The sequence below is a fragment of the Malaclemys terrapin genome, chromosome 8, assembly GCF_027887155.1.
Source record: "Malaclemys terrapin pileata isolate rMalTer1 chromosome 8, rMalTer1.hap1, whole genome shotgun sequence".
NCBI classification, from domain to species: Eukaryota; Metazoa; Chordata; order Testudines; family Emydidae; genus Malaclemys; species Malaclemys terrapin.
The window spans coordinates 106,534,539-106,552,241 of record NC_071512.1 but is presented as its reverse complement, the minus strand read 5'-3'; the positions used below and the strand labels follow the sequence as shown (position 1 = coordinate 106,552,241).

Sequence of the window (17,703 nt, the reverse complement as noted above, 5' to 3'; positions counted from 1 at the left end):
TACCTGTGCAAGCCTGTTTTATTCTTACGGGAACCACCCCAGCCCTGAGGCCCCCCCCAACCCAGAGCCCCCTCTGCACCCCAAACTCCTCATCCCTGGCACAACCCCGCAGCCCTCACCCCTGTATCCCAACCCTCTGCCTGAGCCCCTCCAACGCCCCAAACCCCTCATCCCCAGCTCTGTTGGGTCATGGGCATCAACAATTTTCTTCAGCTGGGTCGCCAGAAAAAAAGTTGGAAAACCACTGCCCTAGAGAATCCAGATGGAACTAATAAATGTTAAACTGTGTAGGGAGTGATAATTGGAGGAATCACATTAGCATACTTGAAGTCTCACACAGTCTCATAATAAGAAATAATTGCAATTTTAATACAATGGACCCCGAAGGCACTGAACTTCATTCAGTAATGTTCATGTTAATTCCACGGGATATTAAATCTGTCACATAAGCTAAAAAAGGTTATGTACTGTATAGTTTGAACCTTCATTCTCTTTTGCTTCAATACAGTCCTATTAAAGCCCTGTAAAACCTGCCATTGGTACATAGAGCAAATCTGTAACTGAAATGGGTTGAGCATTTCTTAGATGTAAGAGGTGGAAAAAGTATAATAGTTCTATCCAGAGAGTTAACAGTTTTTATTAACTATCTAAACTATTTGATACAAGCTAGCAAATTGTCTTGTACACTTCCATGAACTGCTTCTTACACTTTCCTGGTTGTTAATAATAAACATACTGTGTCAGATTGGATCCCAGTATTGGTATTTACTAGAGCTACTACAGATAATAGTTCTTATTACAGACCTGGGTTATTGGTTTCTCCATATGAAACCTAACTTGCTCATGTCTTATGGTTTTTCTTCACACAAAAATCTTGAAGCTTTTAGTACTCAGACTTATGGCCTGATCTTGTGAAGGATAGAACCTTGCTGTGAGTACAGGGGGATTTGAGGGTGCTCATACCTTAGAGGATTGAACTCTAAACACCAGAATATAGATTGAATAGGTTTAATTTAAAGCCATTAAAGAAGTCTTATTGATTATAATCTGCAAATCATGGTAAAATTGTCTGTGTGGGAGGATTTGTGGCCTACATTTTTATTTTTGAAAAACTGTCCCCCTGGAAAATGGGATTAAATCAGCACTGTTGACTTGTGGTAGATGAATTGTTAAATGCAGCTTAGACTGAGTTTCAAGCAAGATTCAGTCTATACTGCATGGATTTAAGAGATCCCATGAAATTTTTCATAGCAGTAGGTATCTGCATTGGCGTCCTTGGCCAAATTTCCCCCGTTCTACTGTGGTGCAGTGTGTGCTGTACATGTATTAGATGGTTGCTCCACTACATATCAGAGGTGTCTGTGTATTTGGTGATGTATGGTTATATAAAAAGAACAGGAGTACTTGTGGCACCTTAGAGACTAACAAATGTATTTGAGCATAAGCTTTCGTGGGCTACAGCCCACTTCTTCGGATGCATAGAATGGAACATATAGTGAGGAGATATACGTACATACAGAGAACATGAAAAGGTGGGAGTTGCCCAATCAACTCTAAGAGGCTAATTAATTAAGATGAACTGTTGTCAGCGGGAGAAAAGAACTTTTGTAGTGATAATCAAGATGGCCCATTTAAGACAGTTTGACAAGAAGCTGTGAGGATACTTAACATGGGGAAATAGATTCAATGTGTGTAATGGCTCAGCGCATCTTAATTAATTAAAGCCTCTTAGAGTTGGTTGGGCAACTCCCACCTTTTCATGTTCTCTGTATGTATATATATCTCCTCACTATATGTTCCATTCTATGCATCCGAAGAAGTGGGCTGTAGCCCACGAAAGCTTATGTTCAAATAAATTTGTTAGTCTCTATGTTGCCACAAGTACTCCTGTTCTTTTTGCGGATACAGACTAACACGGCTGCTACTCTGAAACCTATGGTTATATAGTAGTTGTAAAAACACTTGGTGTTCTTCGGGTTGTAAGATGCTGAATAAAATGCAAGCTCTGATTTGTTACAGATCTAAAACAGATTTATATGTAGTAGTGAATATATTGCAATTACATTAGCTGCTGCTTTGCTTCCGCCTGCTTCAAATCTGATTGAATGTTTGCTATATGCTGTGAAATGTGTGTTTGTGTGTGAAAGAGAGAGAGAGAGAGAGAGAGAAGTATACATCTATTATTTGTTTGTATGGTAATGCCCAAGAGCTTCAAGAAGGGATGATTGCTGTACTGAGGTGCTTACTGGGTAAGGATCTTGTTTTCCATGTGGAATTAGTACGGCAGTAACCTGTGAATAGTGTGTGAATAATTTTATTTCCCATAGAGTGTCGTAATATCTAGTTTAAATTCTCTCTTGGCATGTTACCCCTAAACAGAATGGATGGAATAAATATTAACTTAGTTACATAGAAGTAAGAAAAGTCTGAGATCCTGCACTTGAAGAAAATGGATTGAATGGAAATGTCCAGTTGATCCTAAATTTTATTATTCTGGTTCTCCTCCCCACATAAGCAGAGTTCCAGGGGAAGATGAGAAACCCACTAAGAGTCCTTGCCCATAAGCTTTGGGAGAAATTTTCTTTCAGACCCAGTATTATTTTGTTTGTGTTTTTGTGGTAATGTACAAGAACCCCTGATAGGACTGGGGTCTTATTGTGCTAGGCTCTGTACAAATGTGTACAATGCTGTGGATGTGTTCACAATTCAAGGCAATTTGGTCATAATTGAAATAGCAAGAATAGGCAAACCTAAGCCCCACTTATGCCCTGTAATATCCAATATGGATTTGTCAAGAACAGTTCATGCCAAACAAACCTAATTTCCTTCTTTGACTGGGTTACTGATATAGTGGATGGGGGGAAGCAGTAGATGTGATCTCTTGAGAGTCCAGAGGGCAGCAGCAAAAACAGTAAAAGGTTTAGAAAACATGACCTATGAGGAAAGGTTAAAAAAAGTGGGTATGTGTAGTCTTGAGAAGAAATGACTGAGCGGGAACCTATTGAGTCTTCAAATACGTAAAGGGCTGTTAAAGAGAGGATGTTGATCAGTTGTTGTTTGAATTATTGTCTATATGGGTGCTTGATGTGAGGATGCTGTGCACTCTTGATTGGAGAATTTTCTGCTAGCAGAGCAGCATGTGCCTTCGCCATGTACCTCCTCATTCTCCAATTGGAGGGCATATAGGGAGGAGTGGACCTGTACCACTCCAGATCCTTTTCAAACACCTATGGCACAAGGTGGAGTTTTGTGGCATCTACTCTCTAGCTGACAGCTTTCTTTTGGCCCTTTTACACTTATTTTCATTTTATAATTAGTTTTTAGTTATTTTTTGTTAATTTACCTTTCTGACACAGTTTGTGCTTTGAAGGGAGGCTTCACCCTATCTTTGAGGCCCCCTTTCTCTCTCTGGCCTTCTCAACTTGTGGCTTTCCTGGAGGGGTATGCCCAAGAGCCCAGGACTCAAGTATTGCCATAGCTGGCACAGGTAGTTTCCCCTCCAGCTATGGGCACTCCCACTGCCTCTGTTGCCTTGGGGATGCTCACTTCTCATCCAAGTTCAGTCTGGCTTAAAAAGCAGTTCCCAAAAACTGACCTGGGTGGGGGGTCAGACTTGTCCCCTCCTCTCCCCCGCATATGTTGGAATCAGCCATGCAAAGTACTCCAGAGATTTCATTGGCTCTGGCTCAGACCACTAGAAGCCAGGGGATGACTTTGCTTTTGTAGAAGGTGACAAAACCTAAGAGATGCCACTGCTATAAAACAGTCTAAAAGGAGAGAGAAGTCTCCGCTTAGATCTGGGAGTAGGGAGACCTCATGCCTTGCTGCGGTCACTGCTGAGGCTCCCACTGGACATGGTCCTGAGGTGCGAGAACCAGCAGAAAAGACGTATGAGAAGCCTGATGCTAAGCAGCCCCAAGATTGGACTCTTCTGGATGGAAGGACTCCTTAAAGGCTAAGGACTCTGAAGAAGTTATCTTGCCCAGCACTGTCCACCAGCACCCATGTCTCTCCAGAATGATGGGGCCTTCTCTGGTACTGCTTCCGGTACCACTGGACACATTCATCTAGAGGAACACTCCCTGGATTCACCACTGCCTTCCAGGTTCCTCTCTCACGAGTGCCTTCACGTTATGAAGAAACCAGTCCCCTCTGGTACGTGGTACCAGGGGGACTTTCGTACTGGCACTGGACTCCGAGGCAGACATGGCATATTCCCTGGCACTGCTGCAGACACACGTGACAATCCGCCCACCAGTACAGTCATAACTGCCGGATGCGCCTTGACCTCTGCTACCAATGCGAGCCCCAGTACAGACTACTTCAGCTCCACCACTAGACCTGAGAGACGCCTCCTCTGATTCAGAGTTCTCTGTTCAGGGCTTTACCGTCCATTACCCTCCACCAGAGGCAATCCGTAGCTGTGGTTAATGGGGGGGGGCACAAATGAAAGGTTCAGGGGTGTCATGTACCCCCCCCGATTTCTTGGGACACTTCTGGCGTGGATGCCCGGCAGCAAGCAGGCAGCACTCCCCTTGGCAGTGGCACACGCCTGGGGGAGGAAGCAGCTGGGCGGCTGGCTGCTGGCTGAGCTCCTCCCCCACCTCATGGAGCTGCTTCGCCTTCCCTGTTGCTGGAGTCCCACGCGTCGCCTCTGTCCTCCACCCCGTGAGATTTTCATACATTGATAGATTCCAAGGCCAAAAGGGACCATTGTGATCTTCTGGTGTGACCCCCCCCCCATATAACAAGCCATAGAATTTCCCCCAAATAATTTCTATAACAGAACTTTTAGAAAAAATCTAATCTTGATTTAAAAATTGTGAGTGATGGAGAATACACTGTAACCCTTGGTAAATTGTTCCAATGGTTAATTACTCTCAAAATGTATGCCTTATATCAGTCTGAATTTGTCTAGATGCAACTTCTGGCCATTCGATTGTGTCGTACCTTTCTCTGATAGATTGAAGAACCCATTATTAAATATTCGTTCCCCATGCAGGTACTTACAGACTAATCAAAGTCACTCCTTAACCTTCTTTTTGTTAGACTCAAGGAGCTCAGTCTATTTAGTTTATCACAATCCTTTAATCACTTTGGTGGCTCTTCTCTGAACCCTCTCCAATTTAACAGCATCCTTCTTGAATTGTGTTCACAGTATTCTGGACATAGTATTCAAGCAGCAGTCACACCAATGCCAAATACAGTGATTAAAATAACCTTCCTACTCGAAATTCCCATGCTTAAGCAGCCAAGGATTACATTAGCTTTTTTTGGCCACAGAGTCACAGTGGGAGCTAATGTTCAGCTGATTATTCACCATCACCCCAAAATATTTATCAGAGTTACTGCTTCCCAGGATGGAGTTCCCCATCCTATAAGTATAGCCTACGTTCTTTATCCCAGAAGTATGCATTTACATTTAGCAGTAGTAAAAGGCATACTGTAGAACCTCAGAGTTATGATCACCTCTAGAATGGAGGTTGTTCGAAACTCTGAAATGTTCGTAACTCCAAACAAAATGTTCTGGTTCTTTCAAAAGTTTACAGCTGAACATTGATTTAATACAGCTTTGAAACTTTACTGTGCAGAAGAAAAATGCTGCTTTTAACCATCTTAATTTAAATGAAACAAGCACAGAAACAGTTTCCTTATCTTGTCAAATCTTTTTTAAACTTTCCCTTTATTTTTTTAGTAGTTTACATTTAACACAGTACTGTGCAGTATAGTATTTGCTTTTTTTCAATCTCTTCTGCCTGATTACATACTTTCAGTTCCAAATGAGGGGTGTGGTTGACGGGTCAGTTCGTAACTCTGGTGTTACTAACTTTGAGGTTCTACTGTATTGTTTGGTTGTGCCCAGATTACCAAGCAATCCAGATTGCTCTGAATCAGTGACCTGTCCTCTTGCTTTTCTTGCTTATCCGCAAATTTATCATCAGCAAATTTTGGCAGTGATCACTGTTGTTTGATGCCAGGGACTGGTTCATTGCCTTTCACTTCCAAGATGCCTACTTTCAGATAGCTGAACAACCAGCACACTGGTGCTACCTCAGGTTCATAGTGAGCACTGATCATTACCCCGAGGCAGTCAGTGTGCCTACCTGTGGACAGGTTTGCCCTGATGTCTGGCCTGATCTCCACATTACAGCAGAGCCCACAAACCAAGGTGGGGGCTTGTCTTCAGCTCACGGGACACATAGCGGCCTACACTTTTGTAACTCTATGTGCAAGGTTGCAATTCTGGTGTCTTCTAGCTGAGCTCCCGATGGCCTACACCCCCAACAAGCCCAAGCTGTCCAGGGAGTTATTGTTCCCTTGAATGATACTCAACTCCATCAATTGGTGGTAGGACCCTCAAAAAGTGGGAACCTCTTTCTCACATTGATTTCCCAAACATGTCATCACCATGGGTGCCTGCCTTCTTTTGATGCTGGTGGAGGGGCACCTAGAGAATGACAGCGCAAGGCAGATAGACTCCTTGAGAATTGTTGCTACACATCAGTGTCCTTGAATTTTGAGCAATTTGCTATGTCTGACTTTGCTTCGCATCTCTCATCTGGGGCCAAGCAATCAGAGTGAGCAGCTATGTAATATATATCTTGCCAAAGAAGAGCAAAATCCCAAACCTTATGGGAATCGTCAATGAGGTTTGGAATAGGTGCATAGCCCAGCAAATGAAGATCTCAGCGGTCTATATGCCGGGATCACAAAACACAACTGCATTTTTGCTGAGCAGAATTTTCCATTGACCAGGAGTGAGAGCTGACCAATAAAAGTTTTTGAGAGATCTGCCTTACCTGGGTCTTCCTCAGGTGCCACACCCTCCAGCTCAAAATACCTCTGTCTTCTCAAGGGATTGGAGGGAGGAACACTTCCTGGGAGATGCCCTTTTTGCCCTTTTGCCGTCAGGGTCTCTTGTATGCCTTACCTCCAAATACACGGATCCACAAAGCGCCGCCGAAACTGAACCAAGAGAAAGGAGTGATCATGTTTCATAGCCCTGGCATGGTTGAGACAGATGTGATCTAATGACTGACTTTTGCCCCAGGAGTCAGATTCCATAACCCATCCTAATGTATCCTGGCACCTCAAGGCCTGACTCCTTGTTGGTTCTCGGACCTAGAGCAGGAATGTTCTCCTGAAGTCCAGTGGGTTCTGTTAAATAGCAGGAAACCTACTACATGAAGGACTTGCAAAAGTGCTATGCTTTCAGATCTGGTGCATGCCTAGTGCTCCATATTGCCTACTGATTCTCCCCTGGTGGCTATCCTCAATTACCCACTAAACCTGAAATTGCTGGGACGGTCCCTGAGCTCTGTCAAGGTTCATTTAGCTGCCATCACCCCATTCCATTTGCCAAGTGAAGGTTTCTTGGTCTTCATGTATCCTATGATGCAAGATTCCTTAAGGGCCTCCACTGTGTGACCCTACCCCACCTGGGACCTCAAGTTAGTGCTTAAGGCATAAAGAGGACCTCCCTTTGAGCCCATGGCAACCTGTTCACTACTCCATTTGTCCTTCAAGACTTTGTTCCTTGTGGTAATCACCTTGGCCAGAAGGGTAGGGGAACTAGGAGCCCTCATGGCTGATCTGCTGTGACATTACCCAGGGTACAGTCTGGACTGATGAACAGCTGTGTCCCTTTAGTTCTCCAGCCTGGGGTGCCTTTTACACTGCTTCAGTGTGAGAGTTACCACGCCTGGTTTCCTCTCACACAGGCTCCAGCATATAAGTTACTCCTAGTTATATTGTATGAGTGCTATAGCCAGCCACCCTTGAATTACACTGCAGAGCAACACCAGGAAATTACAAGTTGCAGACTTTCCCCCAGAAATGTATGTCTTGTACTGCCCAGCTCTCTCCTGGACAATACAAGCTCAAATAAAGTCTGTCATTTTATTAATAGAAAATATGCACAAATCCTGTATTCACAAAGGGAGTTTCCCAAACACTTCAATCCAAACACACTGATTTAGATAAAACAATAAAACAAGTTTATTAACTACAAAAGAGAGATTTTAAATGACTACAAGTAGTGAGGCATAAAAGTAATAATTGGTAAAAGAAAATAAAAGTAAAATACAACTAATGCCTAATTTAACAAGCTAAGTGAATTCAAAGCAAATGTCTCTTTCATCACGTTACAGCAGTCTTATTGTCCGAATTCCTTTCAGTCAGGATCCCTTCCCCAGTCCAAAGCTGTTTCTTTTGTTCTTCAAGTGTTGTCAATGCCCTCATTAGAGAGAAAAGGAGGAATCATTTGGGGGCATCTCCTTTCTCCTCTTATAGTTCTTTCTCTTCTTTGCGAATCATCTCCAGCTGAGGTTCAGAGACAGAGGGTCTGTGTGGATGGGAACCCCCAGCTGTTTCTTTGTGAAGATGTAGATTTCACCCACATTCTCTTTCCTGTCAAAGAATGGCCGCTTAACCAAGTGATGGTCTATTTCAGTGTTCTTCATTACAAGGCCCGTGAGCCAGTGGGGATCCCATCAACCCTAAGTGCGGCTCCCTATGTTCCCTCTAAGCTCTTCTGCGCAGCTGGCTATAAATAGCCATGCAGCAGCTCTAAAGGGCCACGCAGCAGGGACCTGTAGAGGAGAGAGGTAGGGGATGGGTGGGAACTGGGGAGGGGAGCAAGTTGGAGCTTGCAGGGCTGCTGTGGGCCTCTCCCCCGGCCCCGAAGCTCCCGTGCCGCCTGCCAGCAAGGGGGAGAGAGGGCCCCTTCCCCCGGAGCTCCCATGTCGCTGCTGGCAGCGGGGAGAGAGCCCCCTTCCCCCCAGAGCTCCAGTGCCACCTGCCGTCAGGGAGAGGACTGGGGAGAGTCCTCTGGCCCCAGCCCCGGGCAGCCTGCCTGCACCTCAAACTCCTCATCCCCAGCCCCACTCCAGATCCTGCACCCCTAGCCAGAGCCCTCAACCCTCCTGCATCCCAGCCTTGAGCCCCCTCCTGCACCCTGAACCCCTCATCACCAGCCCCACCCTGCAGCCCTCTCCTCCACACCCCAACCCTCTGCATCAGCCCTGAGTCCCCTCCTGCACCCCAAAGCCCTCATCCCCAGCTCTACCCTAGAGCCCTCACCCCCAGCCAGAGCCCTCACTCCTGCACCCTACCCTCTGCCCTACCCTGGACCACCTCCTCGGCCCCACCCCATGTGGCTCTCACATTGAAGGTTTTTTGCCAAAGTGGCCCCCACTTCAAAAAATAGTGAAGATCACTGGTCTATATGATTTTGTTGACATCTGTCTGAGGCATTGGCTAGCGTTTTGTCACTGGGGAACTGGTTTGTGACTGCTCGCCCCAACATGGAACATGTCTTAGTAATACCATACAGAGGAATCCTATAACTTTACATGCAATGTTGCCATACATATTTTACCAGGGCAATAATGATCAACAAACTGACTTTTCAAATGATAATTCACAAGGCATACTTTGTACAAAATTTAACAGCCCTGAAAAAGGGGTGAATATAGAGGTACAGATCTAACCCACCATATATAGTATTCCATCCAGATAAAGTTATGTTCCATCACCCCCTCGCTTCATCCCTAAAGTGTTACCAATCAGGACATTGTCTCAGAGACTAAGTGGGTGTCGGGGGGGGGGGGTGCATTTTGTCATGGAACGAGTCCTTGGGCTGCACTTCCCTCCTAGAGTCACTGCTCACTCCAAAAAGGCTCATTCTACTTCCGTTGCCCTCTCTAGGAAGGTACCCATCAAGGACATTTGCAGGCAGTCACCCGCTCCTCCATTCACATGTTTTCACAGCATTATGCCTTACTCCATGCCTCCAGGATGGACGCAGCCTTTAGTGAAGCTGTTCTACACTCGGCACCGGGTACACCTCCTCAGCACCCTGCTCCACATTAAGGCACTACTTGGGAATCTCCTCATGTAGAGCACCCATAGGAACAATAACTCGGGGAAGGAGAGGTTACTTACTTTGTACAAATTGGAATTATTTGAGATGTTTTGTCCTGTGGGTGCTCCACTACCTGCCTTCCTTTCCCCTCTGCTTTGGAGTTTTTAACCATACTCTGTGGTGGTTAAGGAACTGGCGTGGCACTGGTCGGCTCCTCCCTATATGCTCTTGTACCAGAGCACGAGGACATGTATGGTGCAGGCGTGGAGCCGCAAGCACTACTAGCAGAAAAGTCTATGATTGAGAGCGTGCACGTGTGCGAACATCCTCATGTGGAGAACCCATATGGACAAAACATCTCAGAATTCCAGTTACTGTATAAGGTAAGTAATCTCTCCTTCTCCATCTCCACTGAGGGCAGGACAAAAAGAAATCTGCTTAATCTGCAGCAAGGGAGATTTAAGTTAGATATTAGGAAAAGCTTTCTAACTATAAGAATAGATAAATATTGGAATAGGTTACTGAGAGAGATTGTGTAATCCCTGCCATTGGAGGTTTTCCAGAACATCTTAGACAACACTTGTCAGGGATGGTCCTAGGTATACTTGGTCTTGCCTCAGTTGTGGGGGATGGGTAGATGATCACTTCCATCCCTACATTTCTATGATTAGTTTCTAGGCAAATTGTCTGTTTTCTGAAACCTGTTTAGTTGGTTCTTACAGACTTTTGTTTGTGGTGTTTTTTTTCCCCCCCAAGGATGTGGTAACAGAATCCACTCCATTACGGTGCAGAAAGCTCAGTAACCCTGACATCTTTTCATCTACTGGGAAAACTAAACTCCATCGTCAGCTAAGTCAAGATGACTGCAAACTGCGTAGGGGTAGCCTGGCCAGCTCTCTGTCAGGTAAGCTGCTTTAAACAGTACTCCTCTGATGATTGATCAAATATCAAATGCACGGTATTTTGTAAGAGTACAAAAACTGTCATAGGGTTGTTCAACATATCCTTTCTTCCAATGAAAACAAGGAGCCATTATTAAGTGTTGACATTCTGCTTGCTGCTGTGCAAAACACAAATGAGGATACACTCCCTGCTCAGAGGAGTTTAAAAAAAACAACCAAAACAAATAGAATGGTTCATTTTGTATCAATGAGACACATGACTCTCTTAAAATGTAAAATTATTCTCTTATTTAGAGAGGAAAATCATTTAATGCATAAGAATATGATCGTTCCAAATGCTAGGAATGACATGGAAGAAGATTCAGAGTTATGTGGAAGGAGGATATAAAAGGAACTATTAGGAGGGAGTCTAGGGTGGAGTGAGGAGGAAGAAAAGAGCAGAGATATCATGAATGATAATTAGAACCCCTTACTAGATACCCAAAAAGCTACATTCCCACAGTTGAGAAAGAAGGTTTGTACTGGTTAAAAACCTGAGCTGGTTTAGAATGGAAGTGAAGGCAGCTATAAAAAAAAAAAAAAAAAAATTCAAGAATGATGAAGGTGATAGTAATGAATACAAATGAGAAGTTAGGAATTGTAGCAAATTGATAAGGGAAACCAAAGGGGATGCAGAGAAATTTGTAGCCTGCGAACTTAAGGACAATAAGGAGCTTTTAAAATATATTAGGAACAAAAGAATCCTGACAGTGGTGTTGGTTTATTACTATGTGGCAATGGTAGAATTATCAATAATAATGCAGAAAAAGTAGAAGTATTTATTAAGGAAATCTGTGCTGTCTTTGGGGAAAAAACAGATAATATAGTCTTATCCTATGGTGATAACATTCCTTTGATTCCACTAGTATCTCTGGAGGATGTTAAAACAGCAGCTGTTAGACATTTTTAAATTAGTAGGTACGGATAACTTGTATCCAAGATTTGTAAAACAGCTTAGCTGAGAAGATGACTGGACCATTGATTTTGATTTTCAGTAAGTCTTGGAGCACTGGAGAAGTTCCAAAAGACTGGAAGACAGGTGATGAAGGAAGGATTTAGGAAGGAAAATCAGTTGCACACATACAAAATGGGAAATGACTGCCTGGGAAGGAGTACTGCAGAAAGGGATCTGGAGGTCATAGTAGACCACAAGCTAAATATGAGTCAACAGTGTAACACCTGTTAAAAAAACAAAAAACAAACAAAAAAACATAATTCTGGGATGTATTCGCAGGAGTGTTGTAAGCAAGACACAAGAAATAATTCTTCTGCTCAGGCTCTGCTCTGATTAGGTTTCAACTGGAGTATTGTGTCCAGTTCTGGGCGCCACATTTCAGGAAAGAAGTGGACAAATCGGAGAGAGTCCAGAGAAGAGCAACAAAAATGATTAAAGGTCTAGAAACCAAGACCTATGAGGGAAGATTGAAAAAATTGGGTTTGTTTAGTCTGGAGAAGAGAAGACTGAGAGGGGACATAACAGTTTTCAAGTATTGTGACAGACCCAGACCAGTGGGGTACAGGAGTCTGGTAGAGGGCAAATATACTGGTCACTGGATGAATAGTTTTCTGTTCCCTGAGTGACCAGAGCAGGGGCTGCACTAGAGTAATCAGGAACCTGCTAGAACCAGTTAAGGCAGGTAGGCTAATTAGGACACCTGGAGCCAATTAAGAAGAAGCTGCTAGAATCAATTAAGGCCGGCTAATCGGGGCACTTGGGTTTTAAAAAGGAGCTCACTTCAGTTTGTGGTGGGAGTGTGAGGAGCTGAGAGTGAGAGGGTGTGCTGCTGGAGGACTGAGGAGCACAAGCATTATCAGACACCAGGAGGAAGGTCCTGTGGTGAGAATGAGGAAGGTGTTTGGAGGAGGCCCTGGGGAAGTAGCCCAGGGAGTTGTAGCTGTCATGCAGCTGTTACAGGAGGCACTATAGACAGCTGCAGTCCACAAGGCCCTGGGCTGGAACCCGGAGTAGAGGGCGGGCCTGGATTCCCCCCAAACCTCCCAATTGACCTGGACTGTGGGTTCTTCCAAAGGGGAAGGCCTCTGGGCCACATGGTGAATCTCTGAGGCAAGAAAATCCGCCAATAAGCGCAGGACCCACCAAGATAGAGGAGGAACTTTGTCACCGTATATAAAAGGTTGTTACAAGGAGGAGGAATAAAAATTGTTCTCCTTAACCTCTGAGGCTAGGACAAGCAGCAATGGGCTTAAATTGCAGCAAGGGCAGTTTAGGTTGAACATTAGGAAAAACTTTCTAACTATCAGGGTGGTTAAGCACTAGAATAAATTGCCTAGGGAGATTGTGGAATCTCCATCATTGGAGATTTTTAAGAGTAGGTTAGACAAACACCTGTCAGGAATGGTCTAGATCATTAGTCCTGCCACGAGTGCAGGGGACTGGACTAGATGACCTCCTCTATGATTCTATGATGTGCCAATTGTTAAAAAGGGTAAATAGGATGACCCGGTTAATTATAGACATGTGAGTTTTACAGAACTTTGTAGGGGAAGAATTAGAAGCTTGATGCAGAAGATGAAAGGAAGCAAGTTGGAGGGCTTCAAAGAGGAGTGTGATAAGTTCTTACTTACCCACACCTCCAACACTTTTCACTTCTAAAGCCCCCTTGGCAACCACTGACTCTCTCCTTTGCATATTCTATCATGCTGCCCCTTGTGCTTGGAATTAACTCTTTTCTGGTGTGCCAAATTACTTGCTTTTTTCCTTTTTAAATCATCTTCAAATGCATTCTGTCATTGAAGCCTTTCAGTAATGATTTCTTATAAGTTTTCACTATTTTCTGGCTATTACAAGTTTCAGCTGTCTTTTATATCTGAATTAAATTGTAAGATCTTCAGGGAAGATCTTGTAAATATATGTATAGCTCTCAGCGTGTTTTCTGAGATCAGTAAGGTATTGGATTTACAGAACAAATTCATGTGAATGGTTTAACTATAGTAAAATAAAAAGATTTTTGTATCAAATGTTTAGCTAATCAGGTCCTTTATACTAACAAGGTTTTTAGAGTATTTTTTTTACATCCTTACAGTTGTGTTCTTTGGTGTACTGTAAAAATTGTTTCCTTAAAAACAGTATTACCACCTTATTTAATAGTTTGTATGTATACATTGTGTATTAATTTTTTTCCTTTTGGCAAAAGTTATTTTTCTTAAGACTGAAATTTTTGCTTATTCCCTTTAATCTATCATCAGTTAATGTAGTTTACTTTCTGCTGTAGAGCCAGAGAAGGCAGATGGTCCAGTGATTAGAGTGATAGCCTGGAACTTGAGAGACCTGGATTCAATTCCCTGGTCTGCCACAGGGTGTCTGAGCAAATTACCTAGTCCTTATGTCTCAGTTTCCATGTGTAATATGGGGATAATTCTTCGACTTCATCTTCTTTCTCCCCTCCCCACCACCACCACCACCAAAAGATGGATACATTAAAGAGTCTGAGTTGTTTAGATACTATGGTTGAAGGGTCATATAAGTTCCTAAGATGAACAGGATCACAAGAACGCACTTTTGATTTGAGTCGGCAATACGTAAGTCACTGTTAGGTGTTGGCTGTTTTTTAATAATAGCAATAGGGTAAGGGAGTATGTATTTTTACCAACAAAACAAAAACCAACACCCCACCCCAACAGTGCTATAGCAAGAAATTTGGAGGCTACCTGCGAGAGAACCTAGCGGGGCCCCTTTCCATTAATAACATTCCATTACCAATTTAATCGAAGTATGCAAATATTGACAATCCACAACTAGTAGTTGGCTGTGACTACCTTCCAAGCTAAACAAATAAAAAAATAAATAGCCTGTTTATGCTGAGTAATGGAGTTCTCTATTAATGAATTCTTCTGTTATGTGCTTGAAGTCCAGTGTCTTGCAAATGTCACTTTCTATGGACAGTGTAGTCAGTCCTACTAAATGTTCTTGAGACATGGTAGACCTCAAATAAGTTTTTATTGACTTAAGTTTTAAGAAACTTCTTTCTGCCAATGCCGCAGAGATTGGAGCTGTGAGAAACACCTGCAGAGCAATACACATGTTTGGGTACAGCGTGGACAAACTGCTTCTGGAAATGAATTGAAGTGTCTCAAGTGCATCGGTAAAACACCAGAAAGACTCTGGAGTTATGTACCAAGTCGTACCCGTCTATATTCACAATACAGCCATCAGAACTCGTCAGAGTTGATTCTAGGTTACTGTGCAATTTTTCTAACATGCTTGATGGAAAAAAGTTTGGTATGTTTCTCATATTACACAGGAATCCAAACTCGTTCACGTGTTCTCACAAAAATGAAAAACGTTGTCCCGGATTCAGGAGAGCAGCATCAATAGCAATATTGAAGAAGTCAAATTTAAATCTCTCTTCTGCATTGACAGTGACTTGATCCTCTGCTTTGTAGCTTTGCAATTTATTACTGCGGATTCATGTTTCAGTTAGTTCTGCAGACACTGACATTTTTTCTGCTATCTGTTTAGCAGTTAACACCTCTTCAGATCCATTTTCATGATAATTCTGTTTGTCCCAGTAACTTGAATTGATATGCTGACTTCATCAAGACCAAGCATTGAGCTCTATTTTTGCAATATTAATTTTAAGCAGTAAGCTTTTACAAGCCACAAGTGAGACTGAACTGAAATGAGGAGAGTTCATCTGCCAGCGATCTACCTTTGCATATATACCCCATTATCTTTAGTCATTTCTTTCAAATTCAGTAGTACTGTTTGCGTACACTGTGCCTGAAACTGCAGAACTTCGATATTTCCAATTTTGCTCTCTGCCAGGAACAAAAAATGCCTTTTTGTTCTTTTGAATTAAATGAACTTGCACATCTTGATGCTGTCCACTCATGTTAACTCCAGTATCATATCCCTAGGTCCCTTGCAGTTATCCAATGTCATACCATGTCTGGATAACTCTTAAAGTATCTCATCTGACAGAGCCTTTTTGGTAGTTTCCTCTACGTTCAGAAATGATAGCAATTGCTCTTCAATCTTGACTTCTGTCTCTTGGATATTAACATACTTCAAAATGACAGACATTTGTTCCTCGTGACTGATAGCAGATGTGCAATACAAAATATTGGAATAATACTTAATTTTGTTTATATTGCTAATTGTACCTATTACCTTTTGTGATAACTTCAAAATGATACTTTGTATTGCAGGGCTTATGTATTGGTGTCTTTCTTCTTTAGTAAAGAACCATCTTGTGTTCCTCCATCACAGGCTCAAATTTAGCCATTAATTGGACTTGGCCTAAAAAGTTTCCATTTCCACACTCATTAAGTTTTTCCACGGATCCACAAAATGCTAGGTTCTGTTAAGTTAAGTGAAGAACAATGGCCACAATTGTTTTAAATACACCTTGCAAGTATTGTCTCTTAGTTTTGAGCCATGATTGTGAAGTCGGGTCAATTGCAGATTCAATTTTCAGTCATGGTTCCAATTCTCTCCACTTTACTTTGTATCTGATTGAACATGATTTTTCTCATGAGTTTTGAGAGGTTTGTGGTTATATTGCCATTCCTGAAAACTTCCATCAATGAGACTATGCTGACCACCACCAAATAATTTGCAACAAATACAGAATATGGCATCCTCTTTACTGTAATATACGAGCCAGTGTCATTGTACATTTTTAAATTTTCTTACATAATTTTCTTCTGTGAACCTGCTTCCATTGTGACTTGGAAAACTTTTACCTTTCACTTGTAGCGATCCATGTTTCAGTATGGTTATTCTTGCTTTGTCATGGATGAATTTGGGCCATGTTGAAGGATCACTGACATTAAAAGGGGATACTGAAATTAGTGGAATGTCTTCTGAGTTGTGACTACTCGCTTCCACTTGCTGAGATATAGCAGCTACAACGATGCTGGTTCTGATGGGACCCAACTGAGAGTGCCAATTCAGGACAAATTGCTTGAAGCAGGGCAGTTACAGCCCAAGGCTGGGGTTTTTCCACCTCTAAGGCAAGGCAAACCAAACCAGACAGACAGAGAGGACTTTGGTTTTACCCCACTGGCTAACCACAAGTCACACAAGCAATTCCCCTAGACACTCCAGTTTCCCGGTATCACCACCACTGCCACTCGTTATGGGGACGAATGGTTATGAAAACCAATATCCCAGTAAAAGAGAAAAGATTCTCTTGATCCCAAAGGACCAAGCCCCAGACCCAGGTCAATATACAAATCAGATCTTACCCACAAATCACGCTGTTGCCAGTCCTTTAGAATCTAAAATCTAAAGGTTTATTCATAAATGGAAAAAGATATAGATGAGAGCTAGAATTGGTTAAATGGAATCAATTACATACAGTAATGGCAAAGTTCTTGGTTCAGGCTTGGTTCAGCAGCGATAGACTAAACTGCAGGTTCAAATCAAGTCTCTGGAGTACATCCACAGCTGGGATGGGTCATCAGTCCTTTGTTTAGAGCTTCCGTTTGTAGCGAAGTCCCTCCAGAGGTCAGAAGCAGGATTGAAGACTAGATGGAGATGAGGCATCAGCCTTTTATAGTCTGTTCCAGGTGTAAGAACACCTCTTTGTCCTTACTGTGGAAAATTACAGCAAAATGGAATTTGGAGTCACATGGGCAAGTCCCTGCATAGTTTGCTGAATCACAAGGTTATATCTGCCTTCCCTCAATGGGTCAGTTGTATAGCTGATGGTCCTTAATGGGCCATCAAGCAGGCTAGGTGGTGCCGACACCAGCTTGTCTGGGGTCACCCAGAAGCATAGCATAAGTTTGAAATACAGACAGTATAGAGCCAATATTCATAACTTCAACTACAAAAATGATACACGTATGTAGAAAGCATAATCATAACCAGCAAACCCCCTCCATAGACCGCTTACACGACAACCTTTATTCAATATTTGCTGCAAATAT

At 42.9% G+C, this 17,703-nt stretch overlaps 1 protein-coding gene across 3 annotated transcripts in view; it reads left to right on the top strand.

The window, feature by feature from the left end:
* MAST2 (microtubule associated serine/threonine kinase 2) overlaps positions 1–17,703 on the top strand; it is a 344,273-nt gene that overhangs the window by 21,434 nt on the left and 305,136 nt on the right. For all 3 annotated transcript variants that reach the window (XM_054036560.1, XM_054036559.1, XM_054036565.1), the window contains exon 2: positions 10,622–10,769. In XM_054036560.1, the coding sequence (XP_053892535.1) occupies positions 10,622–10,769 (148 nt within the window). The remainder of the gene's footprint in view (positions 1–10,621; positions 10,770–17,703) is intronic.